Source organism: Sminthopsis crassicaudata, chromosome 5, assembly GCF_048593235.1.
Source record: "Sminthopsis crassicaudata isolate SCR6 chromosome 5, ASM4859323v1, whole genome shotgun sequence".
In the NCBI taxonomy this organism is placed as follows: Eukaryota; Metazoa; Chordata; class Mammalia; order Dasyuromorphia; family Dasyuridae; genus Sminthopsis; species Sminthopsis crassicaudata.
In genome coordinates, this window is record NC_133621.1 from 112,836,559 (window position 1) to 112,852,487 (window position 15,929).

General features: G+C 39.1%; 1 protein-coding gene across 7 annotated transcripts in view; it reads right to left on the reverse strand.

The window, feature by feature from the left end:
* Positions 1-9,889: 9,889 nt before the first annotated feature.
* Positions 9,890-15,929, reverse strand: part of LOC141543077 (carboxypeptidase A4-like) — a 30,752-nt gene continuing 24,712 nt past the window's right edge. For all 7 annotated transcript variants that reach the window (XM_074267915.1, XM_074267916.1, XM_074267918.1 and 4 more), the window contains 2 exons: positions 15,792-15,876; positions 9,890-11,066 (listed from right to left, as the gene is read on the reverse strand). In XM_074267915.1, coding sequence (XP_074124016.1) covers positions 10,771-11,066; positions 15,792-15,876 — 381 coding nt within the window. In that variant the 3' untranslated portion in view covers positions 9,890-10,770. The remainder of the gene's footprint in view (positions 11,067-15,791; positions 15,877-15,929) is intronic.

Consider the following 15,929-nt stretch of genomic DNA (forward strand, 5'->3'; position numbering starts at 1 on the left):
ACAATCACACAGATAGAAAAATATCAGAGTGGGCAGCTAAGTGCTGCAGAAGATAGAGCACCAGTTCTGGAGTCAGGAGGATCTGGGTTCAAATTCAGCTTCAGACACTTACTAGCTGTGTAATCTTGGGGAAATCACCTAGCCCCATAATTGGGAAATATTTATCCAAATACAATAAAAATAGATAATATTACATTAAAAAAAAGTGTCAGGTGGAATTTGAACACCATCCTCTCAAGACTTCAAATCCAATATTCTTTCTAGTGTAGTACACCCTATTTCTTTAATGGATGCTCCTCATGAGTTTCTGTGAACAAAATAAAACACCTAATAACTCATTGTGATGAGGATGATGATGATAAGTAACAATAGCAAAGTCCTTTACATAATTTTATTTTTTTCTCACAACACTGTGAGATGAATGCTTTTACTATGCCCATTTTACCAGTTTTGAAACTGAGGCTGAGGTGACATTAACAAATGATTTAGTGAGTAAGTAGCATTTCCATTAGGACCTGGAACATTGGGTGGTCACCTAGGACTAGGAAGTCATCATCCTTGCCCAGAGTCACAGGGCTAATAAGGACTGAGGTAGTTGGTGAGCATAAGTTTTCCCAACTCAAAGGCCAGGACTCTTACTCACAGAACCAACCATCTCCCATATAAATTTAGTTCAGCTGGTCCTTGGATGACAGAGACTTAGTTATTGCTTGACCTGTCTTAAAGCTGACTACCTCAGGTGGATGTGCCAGGGTTGAAACTACTGGCCCAGCCTAAAAGGATGCAGGATTACCACCCCCCACTATTATAAGGCATCCAAAAAGATTGTTAGTGGAGAAGATGGCTAAACATTTAATTAAAAACAGCTTTTTCCTGTCTCTAATTGGGACAATAAATTCTCTGTTCTGTCTTCCTGACACCAATTCTGGTGTGTTCCAACATGCACATGTCTCACAGAAATCCACCCAAAGTTTCTGTTGGAAATCAATTTTTTTTTCTTTCTTTTGTTGTTCTAACTTGTTGTGCAGGGTTATTTATGTGGTTCTTAACTTCCTGTCCTGTTATGAATCAAATCAAAATGTGATTAATGAGGTCCCATTACGTGTAACATCTCTGTGGAGAACATTGAAATGATAACTTTGATTTGTATGCTGATTTAATTATCATAAAGCACTTTTCCTGTTAATAATACCATAAGGCAGTCACAAGTGTTTTATCTCCATTTAAATAAATATAGGAAGTGGAGTGATTTGGTTATTGGAAATAGATGGGATGTGTGTGGATTACAGAGAACCTAACCCAAATTGACTACTCGGAGACCTTTCCAAGTGAAGGTAGAAAGGTTTTATTAGATTCTGGGGAGAAGCAGGCTGTCCTTACCTCTGGGAAGTCCAGAAGGAGGAGGCTGATTTCACAGAAGGAGAGTTCAGTTCAATAAGAGAGTACTGTCCAACCCCTCCCCACATCCCTTATGCAAAGCTTTTAGTCTAGATTGGCTCTTGGGGTTACTTTTCCCTTATATGGCAGATGGGTTGAGAATAGGCTGATTAGAGATGAGGTAATTACATAAAAAGTTTCCTTTCTTCAAGGTCACATTTCTAGGAAATCAAAACTGAGGCCTAAGGCCTTAGCAGTTTTTTAGAAACCACATTGTTTGCCCCACACAATCCCTCCTCTTCCATACCTCACTGTGGTTTTTCATTAAAATCTTCCAATATCCTTTCACATTCCTTATCCTCAAATAATCAGAGCATACTTTTACAACCTCTCTCTAAGTCAGCGATTCTCTCTGGTTCTTCTCTTGTGTTGGCAGGTACTAGTTTCCAAAACAATCACTCAAATCAAGAAATCTGACAGAAATCTGCATACACACAATCCATCAATTCCCTCCAAATTTAGTGAGTCCTTGTTTTCAAATATAATTTCAAATAATCTGTAGGGTCAGGCTCTACAATCATTATTTTGTAGCATGCACAGTGTGTGATGATTCCAACCATGTCCCTGGGTCCTATGGGGTATCTGAGGTAAAAAGACCTTGAAAATGTCCTTCCCAGGTTGGGATCAACTTGTCCTCCCTCCAGCTTTGCATCAGTACCCAATCTCTGGGCTGGTATTTATGCATGGCAAATCCTAGAGGCAGGGTATGAGCAATAAGTCCTTTTAATTGTAGTTCATGTAAATGCTTGACAAGTTGTGTAACATATTTTCTAATAAACAAATCTTTGATGTCCCATATAGGGTCTACACCTTTTAGTCCTCTTCCTCTGGAATATGGATGTCCTTATAAACTGTTCATAAGGTGACAATCCAATATCCCTCCTAGATTTAGTCCTAATTCTAAGCAAGGCAAGGGGAAGACATCTGGTACAAGGTAACCCAATTTCTAGGCCCAATTTAGCCAATTGCCTCTTTTTTTCCTAATTCATTCTTTCTACCTTGCCTGAAGAGGGAGGATGCCAAGGGATATAAAATTCCCAAAGGATTTCCAGGGCCTGCATTAGACCCTAAAGAACTCTTGCTGTGTAATGGGTGCCCTGGTCTCAATCAATGCATTCCAGCATCCAATACCTGGGCATTATATTTTCCAATAAAATTTTGCTTATTACAGAGGCAGTTGCCCAGGACAAGGGAATAGCCTCAATCCAAGAGGTCAGGTGGTCCATTACAACCAAGAGATATTTGAGGTGGCTCACTGTGGGCAGCTCGGTAAAGTCCACCTGTACAGTCTGGAATGGTCTCAATCCTGGAGGTCTCCCTCCAGCCTGCACATAGTTCGAGGCAGCCTTAATCTGTCCTTTGACAGATCAGGCATCCCTCCACCAATTGCAGGGCAAATGTGTGTAATCCAGGAGTCACAAACGTAGTAAGCATAGCACCACACTGATCATGGACATCCCATGCAATATATGGCTACCTTGGTGTAGATAACATAGAATCTGCTTTGATCTGTACTTCTCTGCCATCTGGAAGAAACCATCATCCCATGTCATCTTCTTGGGCGCCCAAATCACGGGCCCTTAATTTTTCCTCTCTGGTAAAGATGGGGAAGGTGGATTGGATGGCAGAACAGGAATTAATACCATCATTACTTCAGTAAGATCTCCTTCATTCCCAGCTTTCCTCTTCTCTACATCAGCAAGATGTTTACCCTGGACCTCAAATGTGTTCCCTTCCTGATGTACAGTAGCAAGTTTTAGGTAGTAGGTGTAGAATGCACAACCCATGAAAATGCCCAAAATCAGACCAGCTGTTCTGGCTCTCACAGAGACCACGAAAAGTAAGAGAAAAGAAACACGGTGTTTTTCTCTAAAATGAAGTTATCTCAAGAAGAGAATAGAAGCAGAACTGAGTTCTTTATTATCACTATTATATCCTTAAATGCTTTCTAACCACAATGCTGCTAAGGAAACACAAATGAAAACAAAAAGTAGATAAATCCATCAATATATAAAGGGACTATGAGAAAATTGTGTTCAAGGAGAAACTTTCGCATTCTCTGACAAACTCTCTCTCATTTCTGGGCAGGTGGTTTATCATTCCCACAAATTCTGTTCTCATGACATCTTGGTACTCTCAAAGTTTCCTGGCCTCTGCCGGCCAATGAGCAGACTGGAATGGGAGGTTGTACCAGGTCAGAATGACATGAATTACTACAAACTGAGTGCAGATTGGGCAGGTCAGAATGCCTGGGAAGGTACAGCTTGGAAATAACAAGCTATGCACAGACTAGGCAGGTGTATTAAATCACCAAAATAGGTGTGATTACCTAGGAGGTCACAAATTCCCCCTTTTAATTTGTTGTTGTTGTTGCAAACATATCCAGTGATTAATAACTGCTGTTTGCTTCTGCAAGCTCACTATTACTTGACAGATCCAGGGCATCAGGCAGCAGAATGTAAATATGTACAATAGGATGGCAAAGACAGGGCTAAGTGGTGAGAAAACAGACTACCAAGATGACAGTGCTAGCTGGAATAATTTACGAATTTTATCAGCAATGTTCTTAGGGTCAGATTGATCTAAAGAAACCCTATTCATATCCTGAATGATTTTTTCAAAGGTTGCCATATTAACACCTATTTTAGAAGTCTGGAACACACCAAAGAAATAAGTTCTTAATGATTCCAAGAACAGTTAGATACATTAACTTTTATAGCAGTAACACATAAAGGATGAAATCTATAATCACATCTCAATGTAAGCTGTTCTAACTAATCTATGTGATCTCCTAAAACTAACAAAGTATCTCTCATTTCAGTAATTTGTTGTAATAAGTTCTGGTGAATGGCTTCTTGTTTTTGAAAAACAAAAGTAATATTGTGTTGCAAAGAGGTTACAAATTGAGCTGTCCATTTTCACTGAACAGCTTGTACAGAAAGAGCAATGGAGTTTGAGGCCATAAGAGATGCCAAAACAATACATTAAATACACTGTTTTTTTATATTGTGCTGGAGATAATACAATGTTTTTTGGGCAGGAGAATAATACCATTAAGGAGCAACTACAGGCAATATAGCGAAGGGAGCATATGTTACTATATAGGTATGAATTTGCTTTTCAGGCCACAAAGTTAGAGCTTTAGTATCCATTCCATAAGATAAATATTGCAAAAGCATACAATCCATACAAGTTACATTCCATAATCCTTGTCCATTAACATTGGGATAATAGTGAAATTGTGAAGGACCAAGAGCAGTTGTGTTGGGTTGATTAACATTTTGAGCTGCAGGAAGAAAAACATCTAGAGAAAAGAATCTGTTGTTTACATGTACATTTCCAGATGATAACAATAATACCTTTTCTATCTGGATTCCGGGACCAGCCCCCCTGTGGAAACAAATAGGAAAGGTGGACTGTCACACCAGTATAATTAAAATGTAATATAACATTCTCACAAAGCAACTGTTTTACAGTGGGAGGTATTAATATGTCCACAGCTTCAGTGGCTTCCGGAACTGTCATCCATCATAAGGGAACAAGTGGATCTTGCCAGGTCACCAACAAAAACCATGGGGGTGCATCCCACAATGCCCAACGGAATCCCATGGATCCATGCTCTGATGACAGAAGAACGAGGGGGCACAGCAGGCACTGCTTTACTTTCCACAGGCCGTACTGCTCGCCAGGGTGCAGTTATCTTGTCTCCAGAATCTGTAATGAGAAGAACAGAACCCTTCTCCCATCTTTCCACTGTAGTTGCACCATGCCACAGCCCTGTGGTCAGCTCTTTCCACATGACTGTGAAGCTAACAGTGGGAGCTAGTCATGACAACCAGTAGAACGCTGGGGTGCCTGCTGCAGTGGGGGAGAAAAAAAATGTCTCTGCAGGAGAAATGTTGTTTGAGTCAAGAGTTTAAAAGTTTAAAGTGAATAACACCTGTGCTAATCTTGATGCTGGAGAAAGTAATTGCACGTGGTCATTGACTCCCCCATTCTGTTTAAGGAGATAGGTTTTGATGTCTTGGTGGCCGCATTCAACAATAGCTTGACGCTGGGAGTTATGAATATGTGAGGTGATGAATAAGAAAGGAAGCACAAAATGCTCAAAAAGCAGAAGCAGCATTGGGCTTATATCCCAAAGAAATACTAAAGAGGGGAAAGGGACCTGTATGTGCCAAAATGTTTGTAGCAGCCCTTTTCATATTGGCTAGAAACTGGAAGATGAATGGATGTCCATCAATTGGAGAATGGTTGGGTAAACTATGGTATATGAAGGTTATGGAATATTGTTGCTCTGTAAGAAATGACCAGCAGGAGGACTACAGAGAGGCTTGGAGAGACTTACATCAACTGATGCTGAGTGAAATGAACAGAACCAGAAGATCACTATACACTTCAACAACAATACTGTATGAAGATGTATTCTGATGGAAGTGGAAATCTTCAACATAAAGAAGATCCAACTCACTTCCAGTTGATCAATGATGGACAGAAACAGCTACACCCAGAGAAGGAACACTGGGAAGTGAATGTAAATTGTTAGCACTACTGTCTATCTACCCAGGTTACTTATACCTTGGTAATCTAATACTTAATGTGCAACAAGAAAATTGGATTTACACACATATATTGTATCTAGGTTATACTGTAACACATGTAAAATGTATGGGATTGCCTGTCATCGGGGGGAGGGAGTAAAGGGAGGGAGGGGAGAATTTGGAAAAATGAATACAAGGGATAATATTATTAAAAAATTACTCATGCATATATAGTGTCAAAAAATTTATAAATAAATTTAAAAAAAGAAATATTTAAAAATTTAAATTAAAAAAAAAAAAAAAGCAGAAACAGCATATGCAGAGCCATTGTCTGTTTTAAGATAAGCTGGAAAGCCTAAGGTTGAAATGCGAAGAGAAAATTATTTTGTACAGCTGACATGTTCTCTGAGGAATGAGCTGAAGCATATGCAAATAACAAATACATATCTATGGAAACATGGACATAATGAAGGTGACCAAATATTAAAACAGGAGTAACATCAGTTTGCCAGAGATCATTAGGGAAACAACCACGAGGGTTAAGAGGGAGGGAGAATGAGTGGAGAAAACAGCAGACAAGCAGGACAGCTTTTCACTATCTGTCTAGCTTGCTCTTTCTTAATATGAAACAGGCAGCAAAGCAATTTTGCTGAGAGAGATAAATGTGCAAGTGCAAGCTGAGTTTCTTGGAGAGTACCTAGGAGAAGAGAGTCTGCAATAGCATTTGATTCAGCCATTGGGCCGGGTAGATTTGTGTGAGAGGGAATATGAATGATATAGAAAGGTGAAGTCTGGGAGTGTAATTAAGGCTTGAAGGTCTGAAAACAATTGAAATACATCATTGGAATATCTATGGAGGATAGTTGTCTCTAATTGCCTAACAGCATTTACAGCATACAAACCGTCAGAGATATTGTGTAGAAATAAAAGTGTTAAGCAGAAAAGATTGAGATAAATCAGAGAAATAAGGAAGCTTTATAGTTCTTTGTGGCGTTCGTAAGTGTGTGAATAGCCTGTGACAAGGGAGAAAGATTTGTTATTCTAGGAGCAATCCAAGGCAATCCAAGAAATAGTGGATATAATTGGAATTTCAGAGTGAGATAATGGCACAAATGGAATAGCATAGGCAAGAAGCACTTGCCATTTAGGGTCCTGTGAAAGGAGAGTCTCTAAATGGTTGTTAGTATACATTGTCACAATAGCATCTGGAAGTGAACAAAACATGAAATAACTCTCTTAATTGCTATCTGTAAGAGATGTCCTGCTGAAGAAGCATAAGTCAATATTACTTTGTTAGGTTGAAATGGAGGGGAAAAAACCATTCTAAAACAGAATCACTTTGGTAGAGTAATGCAGTGGGATAGAAGTGGGAAGAACAGACAAAGTAACCGGAAGGGCTGGATCATAATGATGAGACACTGAGTGAAGAGCATTTACAACCTGATCCAAAGCAGCTTTAGCTGCTGGAGTGAGAAAACAGAAAGAATGTAAAGCTGGTTCCCCCAACTCCACCCCACCCCTGGGAACAAATCATATAAAGGCTTTAATTGAGCATTAGTTAATGGCAATCTCAGGTGTAACCACTGGATATCCCCCAAGAGCTTTTGATAGTCATTAAGAATAATCAATTGGTCTGTTCTTATTTGTACCTTCTGAGGTAAAATGAATTCCAGGGACACCTTGAAATCTAAATAGTGAACAGTAGTAGTTTTCTGTATTTTGTCAGGAGCAATAATATAATGCTTCTAAGGCTCCATTTGTGTGTTGTAGCATGTCCTCAGCAGTTGAGGACGTTGGAGCAGCTCCAAGAATATCATTCATATAATGGATTATTATAGAACCTGGATATTTTGTCCTAAAAGGTTTAATAACTTCTGCAACATACATTTGACATAGTATAGAACTATTTTTCATGCCCTGTGGCAAAATTGTCCATTGATACCTTTCATAAGGAGCTGAAAGATTAGGAGTGGGAACAGAAAAAGCATATTTTACTCTGTGCTTGACATAAACAGGTATAGAGTGAAAACAATCCTGACTATTTATGACCCATACCGGCCAGTGTGAAGGAATCATATCTTGAGATGGGAGTCTGGGCTGTAAAGAATCCATTGTCTCCATTTGATCATTAATTTTCCTAAGATCTGTTAACATTTTCCACTTTCCTGATTTCTTTTTGATCACAAATACTGGAGAGTTCCAAGGACTGTTAGAGATCTCAATATGTCCTTGTTGTAATTGAATTTGTACTATGTCTCTCAAAGCCTGAAATCTCTCTTTAACGTGGGGCCACTGCTATACTGGATGATGTTTTCCATCATTTCCATCATTCCATTTTCTGTTTCCTGGGACAGGAGCAGATTGTGCTATGGCCCCTAGGAAACAACCTTGTGGTGAGGTGAATCTCTAATTGACTGAGTAAATCTGTGTCCCATAAATTTACTGGCAGATGGTCAATAATATAAGATTTGATTTTTCCTTGATGTCCATTATATGCCCAAGTTAAAGGTTGAGTACTAACACAAGGTGCTGTAGCAGCACCGTTTCCCACCAAGGCAGTATCAACCATTCTGAGAATAGCTGCCGTGGCTTCTGTCAATAAGTCGACATTCTATGTTCCTACTGACAAGCATCTCCTCAAAAGAAATGTCTGATGACACCCCCCCCCCAGGGCTTTTTTGCAGTCCTTGTTGTAGTTCTCTGTAGCCAATTGTTTAATGATAATATCAGCTGATTGTCCTTCTCCAATTGTTCTATGCACTGCTGTTATGAGTCTAGCAAGAAAATCACTGAAAGTCTCTGTAGGTCCTTGTTTTATCTGTGTAAAAGAGACATTTCTCTCTTTTGCGGGTGGAATTTTTTTTGCAAAGTTTTTAAAGCACAAATAGCACTTTGTTGATATGCTAGCATGTTATAGCAATTGTCTTCCTAACTGACCATATAGACCTGTCCCTACTTACTGTTCCTAGGTGATATTAATGTTGTTGGTTTGATTATTTACTGCCTGAAGTCTACATTGCTCACCAAACACTGTGAATCAAGCTAGAAAGTCCCCTGGGTCCAGGAAGATTTGAACCACAGTTCACCAATCATGTGGAGGCAAGACAGAATACTGAACTTGCTCTAAAAGACTCCTTACATAAGCAGATGTAGGTCCATAATCTTTAGAAGTGGCCTTTAACTCTTTAAAAATATCCATGGGCAAAGGAACAAAATCCTGCCCAGGCTATCCTGGATTGTTAGGATCTTGAGTTTCAATGACAGGAAAATTCTCAAAAAGAGAATCTGCTGGAAGAGAATCTTCCCCTGTGTGGGACTGTAAAAGTTTATACAAAGGAGTGATAGGCTGCTATTTTGACTGCAGCTGCTGCTCTTGCCCTGAGACAGAAGGGAAAGACTGTTCTCTCTGAGCAGGGTCTGGAGGCTTTTCTTTAATTATAACTGTCTCCACTTAAAGGACATACTTTATCAGGATGTGTCTGAGTTTCAGCAGAGAGGTTCTTAACTTCTCAGAAACAAGTAAAATCAGCCATGCACAATGCTAAAATATTATACAGCTAAAAACAGTGAATAGGAAACTTATCCAGCCCTACCTTTTGGTAGTGTTCTGTTAATTGCTCTCCCACAATTTTCCACTGTGACAAATCTAAAATTCCTTCAGTTGGGAACGAAGGAGAAACCTGCTGAACTAGGTCCAAAAACTCTGTGATTTGCTTTGAAGTGATGATGAGACCCAACTCTACCATGATTCCCAACCCAATATTTCTTACAGCTAACCCTTTTAGGATGCCAGGTTCCCCAGGATTCAATCTGCCAGTCAAAGACAGGCTCCCAACCTCATGGTGTATCTCTTTTCCCCTGGCAAATGGCCATGATCTCAATTTATGAAAGTAACAGAGAAGCAAGGGGAGTCTCAATCATGAATATTTATTGAGTAAAGTCCATGGATGATTTTTATACATCATAAACCAAGCAAGGTGAGACCTCAGCATTGGTGTCAGAAGGGGCAGAGGGAGAACAGGTGGTGAGCAGCCTGTGCTGGGGAGAAATGCAAGCAGGCTGTCCAGGATTTTGTGAATCCTGGAATTTGGTTAGGACTTGGCCATAGAACACGGCATAGAAGATGGAAAGCAAGGAAAAGAGAGTGAAGGAAACAGAGAAAGACAGAGAGAAAAAGAGCAAAGGAAGAAAACAAAAAAGGTGAAGAAAGATGAAAGTAGAGAAAAAGAAAGGAGAAGAGAAAGGAAAGGAGGAGAGAGGAGAGGAGAAAGAGAGAGTGAAAGGAGGGAAAGAGTAAGAAAGGGGGAGGAGAAAAAGCAAGAAAGAGGGAGAATTTAGGAGGAGGGAACATAGAACAGTATACCCAGATAGAAGGAAAGATGAAAGAGGGTGGCTACTCAGAGATGGCCAAATGACTGAGAGCAGAATCAAAACACTGTGAAGGCAAGGATGCTGTGAGGATACAATGAGGCAAAGTAGAAGGATGAGGTAATCAGAAATAATTCAGATATCTAGAAGCTGTATTCTCTATTTCTGCATCAGGAGAGAGAAATTCCACACAGGAAATCACCCCCCGAGCAAAACAACAAACCCCAGGGGCAACTTTAGAAAATGTGCCATAAAGAGGTAGAGGCAGAAAACATAAAAAGGCTCCAAAACAAGACTGAATATAAAATATCCGTGTCAGGTGTTCATTTGGGAGGGAGCCATGTGAAGCATTCACCCTAAAGTATTGGGATAACCAGGGGTCATGTCACAATATGGAACATAATAATATTATGCCTTGATGCCATCATCTGATAGAACTCATGGCTGAATGGGTGACAGACAACGAGACCAGGAGCACAAGCAGCAGTTTCCTCAGAGTGTCCTTCTGTCCTTCAGCATCAGAGGTGGTGTTCAAGTGGAGGTGGTCCTTAACGTGCTCCATGATCACTTCTAGGGCCAGCCAGGTCTCCTGGGCAGTGGGCAGGATCTGCTCAGCTGGCAGAAGGAAGCCATATTTGCCGGTGTCTCGCATCTCAAAGGTGAATGCATATTTAATTCCATTTTTATAAGCCCAGTCCATGCTGCTGCCACTGATAAAGTCTGTAATTTAAAAAAAAAGTCATTGATAGGTACAGGTCTCATTCAAGATCAAAACACACAGTGGGTCAGAAGCCCTTCCTGTCTGCTGCCTGCACTTACTAAGGGACCTTACACTGTGTTTGAAAATCATCATGACTGTACTGAAAACAGTCTGTCTCCTATTGCAGTGTTAAAGAGAAAAATAACCAGCTGTGTGACCCTGTGACCAGATCACTTTACTTTTGGGGGGCCCAATTTCCTCATATGAAAAATAAAAGGGCTAGTCTAGCTCAGGAGCTCTTAACTTGGGGGTTATGAACCTATTTTATTGAAATATTTCAATGACTGTATTTAGCTATAATGCAGTTGTACATTACATCTAATTCTAATGTATTCATACAACAAAAATAATGAAACATATTATGTGTGTTTCAGTTATTATTCAGCCATTTTTCAGTCATGTCCAACTGTTCATGAACCCACAAAGGGTTTACTTGGCAAAGACTTTAGAGGGTTTGCTATTTCCTTCTCCAGTTCATTTTACAGATGAGGGAATTAAGGCAAACAGGGTAAGTAACAGGGCCACACAACCAAGTGTCTAAGGCCATATTTGAACTCAGGAAGAGGAGTCAGGAAGACTCCATACCCTGTGCTCTATCCACTGTACCACCTAGCTGCCCCATTATGTATGTGATATGATATTACATTATATCATATCATGTTATATTATATTACACTATATTATCATGTCATGTTATACATATTACATTGTATATTATATATCACATTATATTATATCATATCATATCAAGTTATATTATTTCATATGTTATGGTTATATCACATAGTATATTATATTATATTTATTATATCATATTATATACTATGTTATATTATACATTATGTTATTTTATGTTATATTTTGTTAGATTGTTATGTTGGATTCTATATCACATCTTATTGTGTCATATATAGAATCATATCCTGTTCCATTGTGTATTTCACTGGTCTCTTTTGTACTTCTACTTGTTTTATTTCATTCACTTAAAGCATTTTTCTGAGAAGAGGTCCATAGGACTCCCCAGACCACAGGAAGGCCCATGACACAAAGTAGGCGAAGAATCTTTGGACCAAATGATCCCTGAGGGCCCTTGAGCTAACGCTAACACTTAACGATAACATTTTATCATTTCAAGAGAACTCGAGCTCAGAGACTAAAAAAGTAATAGGTTTTAATCCCTCCCTCTCTCTGTTTTTTGGGTACTTATTTGCTGCCTGTCACTAGCAGGTCAAAGAGATGTAGATTTAGAACTGGAAAGAACTTCTGGCGAGATCTAACCCAATTCCCCTCTATCTGCTTCCATTTCACAAATAAAAATTGTAAGTCAGAGAGATGAAGGGATTTGGATATGGCCACTAAGAAAAAAAGAAATGGGTCAGAATTTGAACCCAGAACTTCTAACTTCAACCCCAGCACTCTTTCCACTGGACCAGCCTGCTTCTGTCCTCATGGGACACTAGGGGACAGGACCTACTTCTGCTCACTCCTCTCTAGAGAGGCCTCAAGGATGATGCATCTAAGACTGCATCTAAGCAATGTGAAATAAGGGGGAAGATTTAATGTGATCATTAAAAACCAATCAAAGCAATTAACTTCTCTAAGCCTCAGTATGGCCGTCAGTACAATGGGGAGAACAACAAATATTGTACCCCCTGTCACAGGATTATCACAGGCATGGACCCACTTTACAATGGAACAGAAGCTAGAGAAGTTAAATGATCTCTGTAGTCATACCAATAATAAGATCGAAGGAGCTAATAAACAGGGTGTCCCCAGAGTCTTGGTGCAATTTAAGCCTTATTAAGTTGAAAAGTTTTAATAAGCTTAAAAGTGCTTTAAGATTTTTGGGACATCCTGTAATAAAGTATTATTTTTAAGAGTACTTTGAAAATATCACTTATTTCTATTGCTCTTATTCCTCATTTTTCCATTTCCACATGAGGTATCAGCAAAAACATTGAGCATTTTTGCAGACACATAGTTCCTTCTTGACATAAGCTGTCAAAGAGCACCTATTTCCTACTTGAGTATGACATAAGGCAAAATAAATGTTTTAATTCACTTCCATCTTTACACAAGCATTTTACATGATTGCCTCATCTGTGTCTGGGAGGTAAGTGATATAGGTCTTACTATTCCCATTTTACAGATAAGGAAACGGAGGTTCAGAGTGTTGAAATGCCTTGCCTGTGGCCACACAGCAGCTGAATAAGGTTTTCCACCACTAGTACTAAATGGATTATGTTTCCCTTATAAACTTGCTGGGGGATTGTGTCTCCTGCATTTCTGGATGGCTATAACAGCATTGTGTTGTGTTAGACTGATGATCAACATTGTTCAAGGACGCCTCCCTTTCCTGAGGTCACTCTTATAGCAGTTTTATGTATCTAAAACACAGTTAAGAATTATTAAGGAAGCAAACGAGTTTGCTGAGCTACTCAAACTCATTTCAGTAAAGCTCATTCGAGACCCAAATATAGAGGCTTTGCATCCCCCTCACTCTAGGCTTTTGTGCCATGGATTTCTTTGGCAATCTCCTAAAGAGTTTGGACCCTTTATCAGAATAATGTTGTTTTTTAAATCATGTGGGAAGCTAGGTGACTCGGTAGATAAGAGGACCAGCCCTGAAGTCAAGGACCTGAGCTCAAATCTAATTTCAGACACTTAACACTTGCTAGCTGTGTGACCCTGGGCTTGACCCCAATTGCACCAGCAAAAAAAAAAAAAAAAAAAAAAAAAAAAAAAATCCTGTAATAGGGACAACTAGGTGGCACTGTGGATAGAACATGGGCCCAGGCAGATCTGAATTCAAATCTAGACTCAGATACTTCATACTTACTAGATGTGTGACCCAATTGCCTTGCAAAAAAAGAAAGAAAAAAATCATGTAATAAAATATGTATGATTATAAAGGAAATTGATTCCATTGAACACAGCTGTTAAAATATTTTTAAAATTATGATCTAGTTCAGAGAATCTCTGAAATCTATCCACAGACCCTTTGAATGTCTGCGGACTCTAGATTAAGAATCCTTGTTTTAGAATCTATTAAGAAATTTGGGTTAGGAGTTGTCTAATTTTCTAGCACACAGAGATTAGAAGCAGTTAGTTCAAATGGAAGAGAAAAGTTCCAAGAAGCAAGCACTGATAGTCCCAGGGAGGAGGTTGGAAGAGATCATGGTGGTCCACAGGAGCAATTGGGGCAAACAGACTGGGTAAGTAGGTGGTTATAATATATAGGAACTTGGACCAATGGTCAGGAAGAAGGACAAAAAGATAAAAAATGAAGCACTCCTATGTCAAATTTAAATGGGACTAGCTCTATGAATAGACTCCTGAACTTCTAACCTAGGTGACATAGGTAACCTTACTCAATAAAAACTAAGAAAAGGAAGAAGAATGAGGAAAAAGTAAGGGTAGAATATAGAAGAATATTTGAACTTTCCAACTCAAAAAATGTGTGTAATTAGATATAGATATACCTATCCATATAGAAAGATAGATATATATGTATGTATACAGGGCTCTTTCCTTAATACCACATCATCTCTACAAATCAAATCAGTTTTTAAGGAAAATCAGTCTGGCCCCAGTGTGCAGAATGGATTAGAGAATAAAAAGTGACAACAGAATTAATGTAGTACCTAAGAGTTTACAAAGTGCTTTATATATTTTACAATAATGGGTCACTTACTAAGAAGTGATACCACAATGAAAACTAAAATGAAGAACATTTCTCTCTCCTATTATGAGTCTCTGACTATAAACCTCCAAAGTGATATAAAGTGGGCATTGAAAGCACTGACCTTTAAGGCCAAAGGATGGATTCTGGAAAACAGGGTCTTCAAGGCTCTCAGTCCCTACATCTTGCCTACAACCTCCACACCTGACCAACACTGGCTCTCTCCACTGGATTCAGCCCGCCATCTGTCCCAGCTCTCTCATTTTCTTGCTTTGGCTGCTAAGAAGGGTTTCTGGCTAGGAGATGAAGGACCCTTCCAGCTCCTCAAAGGTGTCATTAGGGCCTTTGCCCCTGAATATAAGACAGATACTTCTCTTCTGAGAAAGTTTTGAAGTCTTTTCAAGCTTTGGGTGCATAAGAGATGCACATCTACCACTCAGCAGACAATCTGTAAATGTAATTGCTTATAGTTGTAACAGGGATAGAATCAAAGACCCAGATAACCCACAAATCATGTTATTGATACCAGTGCTACATCAAGCTTATTGTAGAAACAAAAAATAACCCTGCAATGTGACTTCTGTAATCTCCAGGATGATGGGATGGTGTCATAGAAAGAGCTGTGGGTTGGTTTCAGGAGATTTGGACTCTTAGCTTCTAAGCCAATGAATTTTGATCAATTTCCTCATCTATATAAATGAGGATGATTGTACAACCAATTTCTTAGGGTTTTTATAAGGAAAATAATTTGTAAAGCATAAAGCACTATAAGAATAATAATAAAAACAACAATAAACTAATGATATAACATTAATAATTAATATAATAATGTTACTATCAAAAACATCAAAGTAAATAATGTAAAAATCAGGCCAGCCTAAGATGCCATCCTCCTTGGCTTTGGTGGGCAAACAGAAGATGCCTAATTTCCAGTGTCTGCTGCATTTCTATCAATGTCTCAAAGAACTTTCCAAAGTACAAAATAAATGAGGCAAAAACTTACATAGACTTTCATAGATAGATCCCACTCGATACTCGGTGCCAAACAAGGAGTGTAGGGCTTCTGCTGCATCTCTTCCAAGCTTGTCCTAGAGGGAGAGAACAAGAGCAAAGTGAGAAATAATGATCCTCCTGGAAACAA